Genomic DNA, 17,624 nt, shown 5'->3' with positions numbered 1-17,624 from the left:
GCAACCTCCACCTCCCGGATTCAAGCGATTCTCCTGCCTCAGCCTCCCGGGTAGCTGGGACCACAGGCATGTGCTACCACGCCAGGCTAATTCTTTGTATTTTTAGTAGAGACAGGGTTTTATCATGTTAGCCAGGATAGTTTCAACCTCCTGTCCTTGTGATCTGCCTGCCTTGGCCTCCCAAAGTGCTGGGATTATAGGTGTGAGCCACTGCGCCTGGCCCTTTTCTGGACATCTTTAAAAAAATAATCATTGACCAAAAATAAAAGCGTTTTCTTTTGCACTTTTTTTTTTTTGAAGCAGAGTCTCACCATGTTGCCCACGCTGGAGTGCAGTGGTGTGGTCTCAGCTCACTGCAACCTCTGCCTCTTGGTTTAAGTGATTCTTCTGCCTTAGCCTCAGGAGTAGTGGGACTACAGTCATGTGTCACCATGACTGGCTAATTTTTGTTTTTAGTAGAGACAGGGTTTCGCCATGTTGGCCAGGCTGATCTGATCTCAAACTCCTGACATCAGTCATCTGCCCACCTCGGGAAGTGCTGGGATTACAGGCATGACCCACCGAGCCTGGCCAAGGGTTTCCTTTTGAAATGTCAATCCCATTTGATTGAGCTCTATGAATCTCCTTATACCAGTACTTGATTAATGTATCCTTAGGTAAATTGTACAATTAGAAAGTTTTAAGTCTTCCATTTTCTGTCATTTTTTTGAAGTTGTTTAGGCTAGTCTGAGTTCTCTATATTTCCCTATACAATTTAGGAATAGCTTGTCAATTTATAGAAAAAAGCTGGGATTTGATTGGGAGTGTACTGAATGCATAGATCAATTTGAGAAAATTGCCATCTTGACAACATTAAGTTTTCAAATCCATGAACATGACATTTATCTCCATTTACTTAGATTTTCTTAAATTTCTGACAGCAACACTTTGTATCTTTCAGTGCACAAATCTTGCACTTCTTTTGTTGAATTTGTTTCCAAGGGTTTGATTTCTTTTGACAATATAGTGAATGGAGCCGTTGTCTTCCTTCCAACTGTACTTTCAAATTGTTCCATCTAGTACTTGGTAATTCAATTGACTCCTTAATTACTGATCTTGTATCCTGTCATATTGCTGAACTCATTTTATTAATTCTAACAGTTTTTCTGTGAATTCTTTAGGGTTTTCTACACATAGGGTCATGTTATCTGCAATTATAGACAGTTTTATTTTTCTTGACAATCTGGATGCCTTTTTTATTTCCTTTTCTTGCCTGATTTAACCAGCATGAAGCTTTAATACAATGTTGATACGTGTGGCAAAAGCAAGCATCCTTTCCTGATCTTATGGGAATAGGCTTCAGTGTTTTACCATTAAGTATGATGTCAGCTGTGTGTTTTTCAAGATACTTTTTAGACTGAGGAATTTCCCTTCTCCAAAGTTTTGAATGAGCATGATTGTACTCTAGTAAAATGTTATTAATGCACACTGAAATGTGAATTTTACATAATTATAAGGTGTCACAAAATATTTATCCCCTTTTGGTTTTTTGTAAGCCACTTAAAAAGGCAAAAACATTTTTTAGCTTGCAGATTCTACAGAATCAGACAGTGGGTTAAAGTTGGCCAATAAGCCATAGTCTGCTAAGTAACTGCTGGGCTAGTATATGGTCTTAGACAACACTGTGCACATTTGAATATGTATTCTGTTGCTGTTGGCTAGAGGGTTCTGTTGGTGGGTGCATATATCATCATTTATCATAATAAAATGTCTCTCTGGCTTCAGTAACTTGTCTTCTGTAATCTAAAAGCCATTTTTTTTTCCTAACAGTAAAGTGATTTCAGTTTACTTATGGTTATATTTGCATGGTTTTATCTTTTTTCATTCTTTTGCTTTCAACCTATTTGTGCCTTTGAATCTCAAGCAGCTGGATTTTTAAAAAACAATTCAGTCTAAATCTTTGGCTTTTCATTATCTGTTCAATCTGTTTATATTTAAGGTAATTACAGATGTGGATTTATGTCTGCCATTTAGTTATTTGTTTTCTATGTATGAAGTCTTTCTATTTATTCCTCTATTCCGCTACTTCTTTCTTTTGTGGTAAATAGGTATTTTCCAGGAATTTAAATGTTACCTATTTTAATTTCTAGGAATTAAAATAATTAAAATGTTACCTATTTTAATTTCTAGGAATTAAAATAGGTAACATTTTAATTCCTTTTTTTTCTTCTTCTTTTTTTTGAGATGGGGTCTCGCTCTGCCTCCCAGGCTGGAGTTCAGTGGTGCAATCTCGGCTCACTGCAACCTCTGCCTCCCGGGTTCAAGCAACCCTCCTGCCTTAGCCTCTCGGGTAACTGGTATTACAGGTGCCCGCCACCACACCTGGCTAATTTTTTTTTTTTTTGTATGTTTAGTACAGATGGGGTTTCATCATGTCGGCAAAGCTGGTCTCAAACTCCTGACCTCAGGCAATCTTCCCGCCTCAGCATCCCAAAGTGCTGGGATTACAGGGATTACAGGAGTAAGCCACCACACCTGGCCTTTAATTCCTTTTCAGATAAAACTCTTTTGGGGAATCATTTTCTTAGAGATTGCTGTAGGGTTTACAATATGGATATTAAATTGGTCTACATTATTTTTCCTTATTATTATTATTATTATTGAGATGGAGTCTTGCTCTGTCACCCAGGCTGGAGTACAGTGGTGCCATCTCAGCTTACTGCAACCACTGCCTCCTGGGTTCAAGCAATTCTCCTGCCTCAGACTCCCAAGTAGCTGGGATTACAGGCACACACCACCACGCCTAGCTAATTTTTGTATTTTTAGTAGAGACAGGGTTTTGCCATGTTGGCCAGGCTGGTCTCAAACTCCTGGCTTCAAGTGATCTGCCTGCCTTGACCTCCCAAAGTGCTGGGATTATAGGCATGAGCCATTGCACCCATCAAACATAGTCTACTTGTTTGATTGATATTGATTTATTCCAGTAAAATATAGAAATTTTGCTCAAATATAGATTTATCCTCTACTCTTACCTTTGTGTTACTGTTGCCACTCACATAACATCTTTACATGTAATGGGAACAACATAGTTTTATAATTATTGTCATATAAAATGTCTTATAACCAGTAAAAAATAATAGAATAGTATATTTATACTGCCTTTTATTATTACCTATGTAATTTCTACTATTGGTACTATTTATTTTTTTTTGCAGTTTTTATGGTTTTATTTAAACATAAAATATGCACATGAGCTGTCTATTCATTTTCTTCACTGCACAGGCTGGTGTTGGGATTGGTGACTCTAACGGCCAGCTGGACTGCTCTTTCCACAATGTCTTTGCAGTTATTGGAGGAAACACTGTGCACAATCTCAGCACATTTGTTGCACATCAGCAGCACTTCTGGCTCCCTGACATTGTGGACCAGGAACTTCTGGAAGCCACTGGGCAGCATGTGCTTTGTTTTTTTGTTGCTGAATCTTCTACAAACTGTTGTCAGTACTTCTGAGTTTCTGCCAGTTATACTTAGTCTTGACATATCAGTCTAACTAGTGCTGTATGAACTTCTTGGTTCTCTTTTTGATGATCTTGGGCTTCACGAGGGGTCTGAGAGTAGCTATGATGCTGAGTAGGAGATGGCTGCCACTTCCATAGGCAGCGCCAAGGAAGAGAGCCTCTTTATTTCTTCACGTGGATGTTAATTACCCTCTCTGGTCTCACTTCTTTTCAACTTTAGGAACTTCCTTTAATATTTAAATACAGATTTCCTGTTAACAAATTCTCAGTGTTCATATAAGAATATCTTTAGGTTACCTTCACTTTTTTCTTTTTTAGTCTTTTATTTACCTTCATTTCTCTTCTTTCTTAATTTACATTAAAAAAAAAAACTTTAGCCGGGCGCGGTGGCTCAAGCCTGTAATCCCAGCACTTTGGGAGGCCGAGGCAGGTGGATCACGAGGTCAAGAGATCGAGACCATCCTGGTCAACATGGTGAAACCCCGTCTCTACTAAAAATACAAAACATTAGCTGGGCATGGTGGTGCGTGCCTGTAATCCCAGCTACTCAGAAGGCTGAGGCAGGAGAATTGCCTGAACCCAGGAGGCGGAGGTTGCGGTGAGCCGAGATCGCGCCATTGCACTCCAGCCTGGGTAACAAGAGCGAAACTCCGTCTCAAAAAAAAAAAAAAAAAAAACTTTAAAAATGTTTCTTTCTAGTAAAAAAAATTTATTTATATGTAAGAATAGTATATATTTATGGGGTACATGTGATATTCTAACATATGCATACAATGTGTATGATCAAATAGGGTAATTAGGATATTCATCATCTCAAATATTTATCATTTTTTTGTGTTGGGAATATTCAGAATCTTCTAGTTAATTTGAAATATACAATAAATTATGGTTAACTGTAGTTACCCTACTGTGCTACTGAACAATAGAAGTCATTCATTCTATCCAACTAATTATTAAAGTCATTAACTAGCCTGTCTTCAATATCATCCTTCCTGCCCTTCCCAGCCACTAGTAATGATCATAATACTCTCTACTTCTACGAGGTCAACTTTTTTAGCTCCCACTTAAAAAGTAAGAAGACGTGATAATATTTCATTTGTGGTTTTGATATTTTGACTGTGAATAGTGATGTTGAGCATTTTTTCATTTACCTACTGGCCATTTGTATGTCTTTTTCTGAGTGACATCTATTCAGATCACTTGCCCATTTTTAAATTGGATTATTTGTTTTTTTGTTATTGAGTTGAGGCCCTTATATATTCTGGTTATTAAAACCTTGACAGATGAGTAGTTTACAAATATTTTCTCCTATTCTGTTGGTTGTCTCTTCATTCTGTTTATTGTTTCTTTTGCTGTGAAGCTTTTTAACTTGATGAAATCCCATTTGTCCATTTTTGCTTTGGCTGCCTATGCTTTTGAGGTATTATACAGTGTCATACCACTCAGACAAATGTCCTACAGAATTTCCCCAATTTTGTCTAGTAGTTTAGGCCTTAGATTTAAGTCTTTGAATCCATTTTTATTTTTTTTGAGATGGAGTCTCCCTCTGTTACCCAGGCTGGGGTGCAGTGGGGCAATCTTGGCTCACTGCAACTTCTGCCTCCCGGGTTCAAGCGATTCTCCCACCTCAGCCTCCTGAGTAGCTGGGATTACAGATGCCTGCCACCATGCCCAGCTAGTTTTGTACTTTTAGTACAGGCAGGGTTTTACCATGTTGGCCAGGCTGGTCTCGAACTCCTGGCCTCGGGTGATCCGCCTACCTTGGCCTCCCAAAGTGGTGGAATTACAGGCATGAGCCACCTCACCTGCCCTCTTTAATCCACTTTGATTTGATTTTTGTGTATGGTAAGAAATTGAGGTCTGGTTTCATTCTTCTACATATGGATATCCAACTTTTCCAGCACCATTTATTCAAGATATTGTCCTTTCCCTATTGTATGCTCTTGACATCTTTGTCAAAAACAAGTTGGTTGTAAATGTGTGGATTTATTTCTGGGTTCTCTGTTCTGTTCTATTGGTCTATGTGTCTGTTCTTATGTCAGTGCCATACTGTTTTGGTTACTATAGCTTTGTAGTATATTTTGAAGTCAGCTAGTAATTCACCTTTATTTATGAATTATACTTCTGCTAGATAAAGAATTCTGGGTTGACAGTTTTTATTTATTTTTTCCTTATATCACTTTCTCATACCACTGCACACTGAGCTCTATCGTTTCAAAAAGTCAGCTGTTTATCACATTGTGGTTCTCTTCTACATGATGAGTCTTTTTGCTCCTGTGGCTTTCAAAATCGTCCTTTGTTTTTAGTTTTCAACACTTTTACAATGATATGTCTAGGTGTGGATCTTTTTGTCTTTAACCCACTTGGAGTTCATTAAGCTTTTAAGATTAATAATTTTCAAGAAATTTTAGAACTTTTCAGACATTATCTTGTCAAAATTTTTCTGTTGCTTTCTTTCCTTCTGAGACTTCCATTATGCATATTTTGGTAGGCCTGATGGTGTTCCATCTTCTGTGAAGCTCTGTTCATTTATTTGGTCTTCTTTCTCTCTTTCTGATGAAATAATCTATATTGATCCATATTCTGTTTTGCTGAATATTTCTCCGTCAGCTCAAATATGCTAGAATTTCTATTTGATTCTGTTTTAAAATTTCTCTCTCTTTATTGCTATTTTCTGTTTGGACAAGTCACTGATATCATACTTTTCTCTAATTCTTTAAACACAGCTTCGTTTAGCTCTTTGAAAACATTTATAATAGCTGCATTGAAGTCTGTATGCTAAGCAGAACATCTGGTGCTACCTCTGAGACAGTTTCTCCTATTGTTTGTTTTGTCCTTGAATACGGGTCACACTTTCCTGTTTTATTCCATGTCTCATAACTTTTTCTTGTTGAAAACTGAACAAATTTGATACTTTATATTAGCAACTCTGGATTCTGAACCCCCATGTGTTTTGTTTTGTTTTATGACTTCCTGGAACAATTCTGTAGAGTTTATCTCCCCGTACATTATCTTGCAGTTCTTGGTTTTCTTTTTTATTACCTCTGTTTTTATTTTTAAGCTTGGCTTTCTTAGGGTGAGCCTAACTTACTAGCCAGCCAATGACTGTTGAGAGGTTGCTGAAACACACTGAGCCAGTAACACCTGCACCCTTTTTCTGATGGATCTGTGCATGGTTTGGGGAATGCATTTAAGGTTTGGGCAGGTTACAAGCCTGGGCTTTTACTTTCTGCATATGCAAGGCTTTACCTTCAAAAAGGGAAGAATAAAGTGCTAAGGCCCACTTTGGTTTCTCCTGAGTTGTGTATGGCCTTGTACAAGCAGTCTAAAAGATCATGGGGACATGGGAAAGCTTATTAATGCTCACTATGGTGATCCTGTTCCCTGTTAAAATTCTGACTGGTCTGTTGTTAGTCTGCTGCTTCCCGTAACCAGTATCCCATTCCCAAGGGGGTGATGTCAGTTTTCCCTCATTATTTACCGCCATGAGGGTATGTGTTTATTTTATAACATCATTGGATAGGTATTTATTCCTGCTCTCCTTCAAATCATGAATCAGAATGTCAGCTCATTCTGACTTGGCCTGGTAGAACTATCAGGCAGACTTGCTAGATGGGAGGAAACGAAAGCTGTTCTTGGTTAAATTACCACACATTTCCATTACTCTCACCAAGGATTAGTAGTTCTTGAATAAATGCTTCTCAATTTCTTACATATATTTGGTTCAGTTTCCAGAGCCCTGAAATGGTTGTTTGACCATTTTGTCCAGTTTCATAAGTACTTTTTGGGAAAAGGATTTGCTAAGATCTTCACTCCGATATTCCAGAAATCATGATACTTATTTTTTTAAAACATACTGACTGTAAGTTAGAGACAAATATTTGTTTTGCCTCATTGCATAGGAACCAACCTGAATAATCCTTTAAAAATTATCACAGCCAGCCAGGCGCAGTAGCTCACACCTGTAATCCCAGCACTTTGGGAGGCCAAGGCAAGCGGATCATCTGAGGTTGGAATTCGGGACCAGCCTGACCAACATGGAGAAATTCCATCTCCATTAAAAATACAAAATTAGCTGGGCATGGTGGTGCATGCCTGTAATCCCAGCTACATAGGAGGCTGAGGCAGAATCGCCTGAACCTGGGAGGCGGAGGTTGTTGTGAGCCAAGGTTGTGCCATTGCACTCCAGCCTGGGCAACAAGAGCAAAACTCCGTTGTCTTAAAAAAATAACACACACACACAGCCAAATGAACTTTTATAAGTAAAAACAGAGGCAAAACAAAATAAAACTAAAAACGAATACTAAACAAAACCCATAGATGAAATAAACGAATTTGGAACCAACAATTTTAAATCCAGACTTATTAAAAAATACAAAAAACAAAAAGCAGATTATTGATGTTTTCAACGAAAGATGTCCTAGAGTTGATTCTGCCAGTCCCATGTAATTTTAGGTAAATTCCTCAACTTCTGTAAATCTCAGTTTCCTTTTACAAAATGAGAGACACTAATTTCATGCAGTTATTCTAAGGACCAGATGAGATAATGTAACTACACGTATTTTGCAAAGAATAAATTTCTATGAAAATATAACCTTATTTTTAAAAATAGGGATGCTATGAGTGGTTGCAAAATAAGCCAATAAATGTAAATACAGGTTACACAGCATTCTTTCTATCTATGCTACGTGATATTTACTTCAGAATATATTACTATAGCAAATTAGATTGTAATATTGTAAGAAAAAATATTAGCCACTATAGCCACACAAAAGCCTATATGTATGTCCTTACAATATCTCATTTCTACATGTCAATATATTTGAAAATCTTATAATAGCTAAAAACCAGAGACAATCAAGACAATATAGTCAAGAATATGAAGAGAGTCTTCTGAGTATGAGTATTTTTAAAACTACATGAAAGTTGGGCACAGTGGTGTACACCTGTAATCCCACCTATTCAAGAGGCTGAGGTGGAAGGATCTTTTGAACTTAAGAGTTCAAGACCAGCCTGGGCAATACAGGGAGACCTCATCTCAAAAAAGCCAAGACAAAAAAAACAAAAAAACAAAAACTACCTAAGACTAGAGTTTTAAGAAAGCAACATTTAAAAAAAAAAATAGATTTTGCTTAATCTTCTTTAAGAAATAACCATGCTGCTTTGCACGTGGAGTGGCCACAAATTTATTCCTTTATTTATTTATTTGTTTGTTTGTTTGTTTTTGTCTTTTTGTGGCAGTCTCATATTGTCACCCAGGCTGGAATCCAGTGGCATAATCTTGGTTCACTGAAGCCTTGACCTTAAGCAATCCACCCACCTCAGCCTCCCGAGTAGCTGGGACCACAGGTGTGCACCACCAGGCCTGGATAATTTTTGTATTTTTTGTAGAGACGGAGTCTCACCATATTGCCTAGGCTGTTCTTGAACTCCTGAGCTCAAACCTTGGCTTCCCAGAATGCTGGGATTACAGGCATGAGCCACTATACCTGGCCCCTTTACTTTCTTAATAAACTTGCCTTCACTTACAAAAAAAAAAAAAAAGAAACAAAGAACCATTTTTAAAACTTGTCATTTACAAACTTGGAAAATATATCTACTACTTTAATCGATATCTTAATTGCCATGTCCTGTTTAATTGCTGAATATGTAATCCTGTTATCAGGTATTCTAGACAACTCTATTTCAGTAAACTCCTGTCTATCCAGAAACCCAAGCTAGAAGAAACTACTGAAAAGTTTGTATGCACAATACTTTTAAGAAAAAGTCAAGTGACAAGGTACCTCATGAGAGTTTATTTCAAAAGCAAAGTTTACTAGAAATTCAGTCCTATTTCTGAAACTATCTACACAAATGGGCAGCATAATAGCAATACCACAAAACAATGAAAGACACTCAAGTTATTAAAAATTGATATGTAGCTATAAAATATGCATACCTTTGTTTTTTAAATATAACCAGAATATTTAATGTTAAATAATTTATCCTTAAGCCAAGACATAGAGACTTTCTTAACAAAATTGGTTCAATACGCTTATATTAAAAAGAATAATAGAGGATAAACAGGGCTGCTGGCCAATTATTTAAAATTATATTCAAAGAAGGCTTTATTCTAATATATAAAAGCATTATTTTATATGATCTAGAGTGAAAACAGGAGCAGGGAATAAAATAGGTATTTCAGAATATTCTCATTTTCATATAAATTTTACACATATCATTGTGGGCATACGTTTATATGAATATTAGAAATGTCTACAGCAATTATCTATAAAATCTTTCTTTGCTTCTTTTTGTTTAGCTCTGTTTTCCAATTTTTCCAACAATAAAGTATTTTTGTACTAAAGAAAACTGGCTACCTTTTATCTTATTTTAAAAAATCAAATTTAGCATTTAGTGCAATTTTAATGTTAAATAGAATTTGATTTCTTAATCTACAGTATCAAAAATTGCTACATATTGAAATATTTTTGTTAAAGTACCTTCCTAGATACTAGAGAAGATAAGGGACTTCTCTTACCTAGGAAGGTACTTTAACAAAAAAAATTTCAATATGTAACTATTTTTGAGAACTAGTTAATGATTACATTAAAATGGGACATGCTGTTCCTCAGTAACCAATATATCTCAAGTATTTGAAATTTTAACTATATAATGAAAATACACAGATTGAAACTACAAATTTACCTAATAATTTGTCCTTCTTCTTCTGGAGTAGCTGGTCTTAGCCCCAAAACTATGTGACACACCTAGGGAAAAAATGGTAAATCAAAATTTATTAACTACATAATATTTCACATTCTCTGCATGAGACCCACTTTCTAAATGGGAAACTGAATTAGCAACAGCTTTCAACTCATGAATTATCAATGATTCACTTGAGCAAATTTTAACTTTAGCCTTGTGGTTTTGGGGTTTTGTTTGCTTTTTTTAAACAAGCCATTCCAATGGAGGCTAACTTTCAAATCACTAGGTAAGAAGGGAAGAGAAAGGGAAGGAAGAAAAAGGGAAAGGAGAAGATACTACCTCAGGAATAGATTTCAGAATAATTCTACTGACATTTGCATATGCTAGATTTTAAATAACCAAAGCACTCAGCCATGTGTGAGATTTTGGCAAATAAAAGCATAATTCAATATTGTATCACTAATCTAACAAGCTGATTCTATCAATTTTAAAACACAGAAAATAAAAACAATTTAGCATTAACTGCCTGCTTACTCATATATTAATTGCATATATTAATTGTACATATGAGCATAACCGAAAATGTGACAAAGCACATATAGTAAAATCTAATAAAATTTAAGTGTTGAGTAGATTATGGGTGTTTCCTGAAAAAAAAAAAATAAATCTAACTTATGAATAAATATATACTTTAGATTTTCAGTATAAAATGTTGGAAACATACACATAAGCAAATCTAAAGTATATATTTATTCATAAGTTAGAGTTACAAAAATAGTGCCACTCCAAGTCCTTGATAAGAATGACAAAATATGAAAGGCAGTACCAAAAGTCAAAATGCTATACTCTGTGAGAGCTACAAGATGACTCAGACGCAAACTTAAGTGACCAAAATGTTCGTACACTGAATATAAGAGTACATTGAATATGTCTGTGTATGAACAGTACATGAACTGTAAACTGTACACGAGCAGTACATTGAATATGTTTGTGTACTGTTCATATAAAAAGTTTGTACACTGAATATGAGATTGTTACTTTAAAAAGCAACAATAGTTTAATAATAATAATTTTTAAAAGCCTACAGAACTCACTATTGAAGATATTATTTTAAATGAGATAAAACGGCCGGGCACGGTGGCTCACGCCTGTAATCCCAGCACTTTGGGAGGCCGAGGCGGGTGGATCACGAGGTCAAGAGATCGAGACCATCCTGGTCAACATGGTGAAACCCCGTCTCTACTAAAAATACAAAAAATTAGCTGGGCATGATGGCGCGTGCCTGTAATCCCAGCTACTAAGGAGGCTGAGGCAGGAGAATTGCCTGAACCCAGGAGGCGGAGGTTGCGGTGAGCCGAGATCGCGCCATTGCACTCCAGCCTGGGTAACAAGAGTGAAACTCTGTCTCAAAAAAAAAAAAAAAAGAGATAAAAATAGTTGACCAGGCCAGGCACAGTGGCTCACAACTGTAATCCTAGCACTTTGGGAGGCTGAGGCGGGTGGATCACTTGAGGTCAGGAGTTGAAGACCAGCCTGGCCAACGTGGTGAAACCCCACCTCTACTAAAAATACAAAAATTAGCTGGGCGTGGTGGCACGTGCCTGTAATACCAGCTACCCTGGAGGCTGAGGCAGGGAGACAGAGGTTGCAATAAGCCCAGATCGCGCCACAGCACTCCAGCCTGGGCGACAGAGCAAGGCTCTATATCAAAATGAATAAATAGATAATAATAGTTGACCCATTTACTACTGTTGTGTTGATAGTAGTGATTTATATTATTTTCACATGTATTTTATAAAGCCATCAACTTGAATCTATGCTAAAATTAGAACTTGTAATAAAGCAAACGATTTAAATGGATAATACAGGCTTATCAGGTTTTATATGTTTTAAATACATAAAACTTAGTCATTAGCTCTCAAGAAGAGACCAATTTCCATTCATTCCAACATAGCTGTGTTGCAGACAAGTTATTCTTTATTTAACATGGTAGATTATGACACACATAAACTTACTAAACCATTCTGACCTTCACAGGGGTTGCTTTTATAAAGAAAGGAAAATAAAATAAGAAGAAACTAAAATAACCACTATTAAATCAACTTAAATATTTATGAATAACTATAAAAATGGGAAAATATGAATTACCTTTAAAAATCAGAGCAAGAGACTTTAACTAGGACAATAGTTAAAAATCTGTCAAGCTCTATGACTTAGTGTTCACTTCTGGTAGCTTTCCTTCCCACTTTAATGTTTCTTGGACCTTCTAAAGAATAAAATTAGGAAACAGCCTCATACCTTTAATGTTCTATTAACCAGAGAGACTGTGTACTTTGAAAAACTTGGGCTGGGTGTGATGGTTCACTCCTGTAATCCCAGCACTTTGGAAGGCTGAGACAGGAGACCTGCTTGAGCCCAGGAATTCAGTACCAGCCTGGGCAACACAGCAAGAGCTGTCTCTACAAAAAATACAAAAATTAGCCAGGCATGGTGGCGCATGCCTGTAGTCCCAGCTACTTGGGAAGTGAATCACCTGAGCCTGAGAAGTCAGGGCTACAGTGAGCCAGGCTCGTGCCACAGCACTCTAGCCTGCACAACAGAGCGAGACGTTGTCTCAAAAAAAAAAAAAAAAAAAGAAGAAGAAGAAAGAGAGAAAAGTTACCTCCTTATGATTCATCTTTCTGTGCATACTGTCTTTACTAGAAAGGCCATTTATTTATTTATTTAAAAAAAATACTTCTGGTCAGTCTTATTACATGGAAGGCCTTTAAAAAAGACAATAATGAAGAAACTAGCAAATTATGATGGTTTTTGCAATTTATATTCTTCTCTAAATGCCTATGTACTGCTCTATAATGAGTTATATCTACATCCCACTTTCTGCGACGATTTTGAGAAACTTCAGCAAGCACCCATCTTTCAGATGGGTAATGTATAGTTCTGTTTTTTAATAATATTTGGTTTTGCAGCCTAGATACAACAACTCTGGCTACTATATGATGAAAAAGATGTAGAAATACTGGTACTACTACCCTATGTGGCTGTCATTTACCTTAAACATACCTGGAAAAGGAGGTTCAAAAATTCATTGGCAAGAACATTTTTCACACTCCAGATCTGATAGTCTTCCAGAGTAAGATGGCCCATCTGAAACAGAGATAATCATGTTAAGAAAATCCTCATTTTAAAAATAGCATATGACTTAAATCTCATTTTTAAACTTATATTAGTCATGTTTCTGAAAGCAAAACAGTAATTTACAATAGCTGCTATGTGTTTATTTGGAAAGTAAGCCAGCTAGTATAAATTAAAAAGTGACAAAACTTATACAAATGCCATTTGTAATTCTGTTCAAGCAGTCAAGTTAGCAAAGCAAATTATCATCGATAATCTTTCTCTAATAAGACCTGGGAAATAATTTACATTATATCTGCTTCAAGGCTTACGTATGGAAAAACCACAAAAGTTCATGGGTAAACAAAATGAAATATTTACTAAAAAAAATTTGAGGCCTGGCGTGGTGGCTCACACCTATAATCCCAGCACTTTGGGAGGCTGAGGCAGGTGTATTACTTGAGGTCAGAAGTTTGAGACCAGCCTGACCTATATGGCAAAAGCCTGTGTCTACTGAAAATACAAAATGTATCTAGGCGCGGTGGCGGGCACCTGTAATCCCAGCTACTGGGTAGGCTGAGGCAGGAGAATCACTTGAACCCAGGAGGTGGAGATTGCAGTGGGCCAAGATTGCACCATTGCACTACAGCTTGCGTGACAAGAGCGAAACTCCATCTCAAAAAAAAAAAAAAAAATTGAGACAAGATCTGGCTCAACTGCCCAGGCTGGAATGTAGTGGCACAATCATGGATCAATGCAGCCTTGACCTCCCAGGTGCAAGCAATCCTCCCACCTCAGCCTCCTAAGTAGCTGGGACTATGCCACCATATCTAGCTACTGTGCCCAGACAAAAAAAAAAAAAATTTGTTTTTGAGTTGGGAGTCTCATTCTGTCGCCCAGGTTGGGGCACAGATCATGGCTCACTGCAGCTCCAAACTCCTGGGCTCCTCCTATCTTAGCCTCACTTAGGAGCTGGGACTGCCAGTGCACATCATTACAACCAGCTAAGTTTTTCCAATTTTTTTGTAGAGACAGAGTCTCACTATGTTGGCCAGGCTGGTCTCAAACTCCTGGCCAAAAGCAATCCTCCAGCCTCAGCCTCTCAAAGTGCTGGGATAACAGGTGTGAGTCACCACACCTGGTCACTATTTATTAATCTTGAAAAGAAAAAGCAGACTCTTGGCTGGGCTCGGTGGCTCACTCCTGTAATCCCAACACTTTAGGAGGCCGAGGCGGGTGGATCACGAGGTCAAGAGATCGAGACCATCCTGGCCAACATGGTGAAACCCCGTCTCTACTAAAAATATATATTTAAAAAAAATTAGCTGGGTGTGGAGGCGTGCGCCTGTAGTCCCAGCTAATCGGGAGGCTGAGGTAAGAGAATTGCTTGAACCCGGGAGGCGGAGGTTACAGTAAGCCGAGATCACGCCACTGCACTCCAGCCTGATGCCTGGTGACAGAGCAAGGCCCTGTCTCAAAACAAAACAAAAAAAAAGCAGACTCTGTATCATGCTCTTTCATCCAAACAATTTTCTAAGATCTTAGAAATATCTGGCAACACTAACAGAATTCTTAAATATTTGAAGAAGCTTTATATATATATATATATATATATATATATATATCAAGATGAGTACCTACATATTTCCCCAAATTACAATATAATATTACTTTTATAAATTGAGTAAAGCAACATTTTTGTCATGTCAATGTGTACCAATAATTACATATACATATATTTTTCTTTTCTTTTTTTTTTTTTTGAGAGGCTGGAGTGCAGTGGCACGATCTCAGCTCACAGCAACCTCTGCCTCCTGAGTTCAAGTAATTCACTGCCTCAGCCTCCTGAGTAGATGGGAATACAGGCATCCACCACCATGCCCAGTTAATTTTTTTGTATGTTTAGTAGAGACAGGGTTTCACCATTGGCCAGGCTGAATAAGGTTATGAGTAGCAGGGATTACAGGTCAGGAGTCTTGAACTCCTGACCTTGTGATCTACCTGCCTTGGCCTCTCAAAGTGCTGGGATTACAGGTGTGAGCCACCTCGCATGGCCATACATATATTTTTCTTATCACTCAAAAATATAACCATTGTTACTTTATGTGTTCAACATATGTATGTTTTTAGCTTTTATTATTATTATTATTATTTTTTTTTTTGAGACGGAGTTTCGCTCTTATTACCCAGTCTGGAGTGCAATGGCACGATCTCGGCTCACCGCAACCTCCGCCTCCCAGGTTCAGGCAATTCTCCTGCCCCAGCCTCCTGAGTAGCTGGGATTACAAGCACGCACCACCATGCCCAGCTAATGTTTTTGTATTTTTAGTAGAGACGGGGTTTCACCATGTTGACCAGGATGGTCTCGATCTCTTGACCTCGTGATCCACCCGCCTCGGCCTCCCAAAGTGCTGGGATTACAGGCTTGAGCCACCGCGCCCGGCTAGCTTTTATTATTTAATGATACTGACATATTCTCTTTTCATTACATATGATACATAAGATTTTAAATCAACCTGATTATAATTATTGCCTTCTTGATATGACTTTTGTTCAGATATGTCAACACTGATCTAAATGTTGACTAAAACAGAAAAGCAATTTCTTCCTCTTTACTTTCCTAACTTCCCTATAATACAGTTTAAGTTCATTCTTGCATGTTTCCCTAAATGCATTCAACAGCAAAATTTTACAATTTGTGGTAATGCAACATATATGGTTTAATCATATATAGTTGGTAAAATTCACTAAATATAAGTGAATTTTATCAACATAGTAAGAAATATTGTCCATTTTCTTTTTTTTGAGATGGAGTTTCACTCTTTTTGAGATGGAGTTACCCAGGCTGGAGTGCAATGGTGTGATCTTGGCTCACCGCAACCTCCGCCTCCTGGGTTCAGGCAATTCTCCTGCCTCAGCCTCCTGAGTAGCCAGGATTACAGGCATGCGCCACCATGCCCAGCTAATTTCTTTTTTTGCATTTTTAGTAGAGACGGGGTTTCACCATGTTGACCAGGATGGTCTCGATCTCTTGACCTCGTGATCCACCTGCCTCGGCCTCCCAAAGTGCTGGGATTACAGGCGTGAGCCACCGCGCCCAGCCCATTTTCTTTAAAAGAGTTAGATAACTAAATCAATAAAGATGTTCTAGTAACATTATTTGTCCTCTCTTCCTTTTATGCCTCAAATATATTGGTGGCAGTCTGCACTATTAAGGAAAATATATATATTCACATCGTTTTCTAAAGAGAAAAAATGTTGACTTGCAGAATCACTGAAGTATATAGATCAGCTGTCTTATAATCAAATGACAGACATGTGAGGGATTTAACAGTTAAGAAAATCGCTGGGCATGATGGCATGTCCTGTAGTCTCAGCTACTCCAGAGGCTGAGGTAAGAGGATTGCTTGAGCCCAGGAGCATAAGTCCAGCCTGGGCAATATAGCAAGATGCCATCTCTTTGGGAAAAAAAAGAAAATAAAGAAAATCCTCCAAATACAGGTAAAGAAATAAGCTAAAGGGAAAGGAAGAAAAACAAAAACTCCTCATTTTTGTTTTTTTCAAACAAGTTCACATTTGAAAAGTAGAAAGCAGGGAGAGGGGTAGGCAAATCACTAGATTATGACTAACACTGAATCACAGAATCTTTATCATGATCACTTTTCAAAAATTGTCCTATTCACTTATAATAAAGGAAATGCTATGAAGAGGTTTCTGTTTTTGTCTTTTTTCCCCCACCCAAATCAGTACAACAGAGGTCCCTGAATAATGTTTCATGCGACATCATTTTGTTATAATGTTGATGAGAAAAAAAAAATGGATTCCCAGCTGGGGTCACTGTCTGTGTGGAGTCTGCATATTCTTTCCACGTCTGCATGGATTTTTTATAGGTACTCCAGTTTTCTCCCATATCCCAAAGATATACATGTTAGGTTAGCTGGAATGCCTAAATTGTCCAGTGGGATAACTGTTGCTGTGAAGAGAGGAACATCAACACTAGCAACATGGCAACAGAAGAACCTCAAAGGCTATGTAAGATCTGCCAATCTCCTAAATCAAGTATACAAGAAATTTGTGAAGAAAGGGTTTGAATTCACACTTACGGTAGTAGGTGAATCTGGATTGGGCAAGTCAACATTAATCAACTTATTATTCCTCATAGATTTGTATTCTCGAGTGTCTAGGTCCTTCCCACAGAATAAAAAACACTGGCTGGAATGCAATGGTACTATCTTAGCCCACTGCAACCTCCGCCTCCCAGGTTCAAGTGATTCTCCTGCCTCAGCCACCCGAGTAGCTGGAATTACAGGCGCCTGCCACCACACC

General features: G+C 37.6%; 1 protein-coding gene across 5 annotated transcripts in view; it reads right to left on the bottom strand.

Moving 5' to 3' along the window:
• USP32 (ubiquitin specific peptidase 32) overlaps nucleotides 1–17,624 on the bottom strand; it is a 241,596-nt gene that overhangs the window by 91,314 nt on the left and 132,658 nt on the right. For all 5 annotated transcript variants that reach the window (XR_004269707.1, XR_004269708.1, XM_032280742.1 and 2 more), the window contains 2 exons: nucleotides 13,248–13,331; nucleotides 10,185–10,246 (listed from right to left, as the gene is read on the bottom strand). Coding sequence is in view for 3 of the 5 variants with exons in the window: in XM_032280742.1 (XP_032136633.1) it covers nucleotides 10,185–10,246; nucleotides 13,248–13,331 (146 nt within the window). In the remaining 2 variants the exon portion in view is untranslated. The remainder of the gene's footprint in view (nucleotides 1–10,184; nucleotides 10,247–13,247; nucleotides 13,332–17,624) is intronic.

The sequence above is a fragment of the Sapajus apella genome, unplaced genomic scaffold, assembly GCF_009761245.1.
Source record: "Sapajus apella isolate SASKATOON/1434 unplaced genomic scaffold, GSC_monkey_1.0 scaffold12, whole genome shotgun sequence".
Lineage (NCBI taxonomy): Eukaryota > Metazoa > Chordata > Mammalia > Primates > Cebidae > Sapajus > Sapajus apella.
This window is presented reverse-complemented; position numbering and strand designations above follow the sequence as displayed.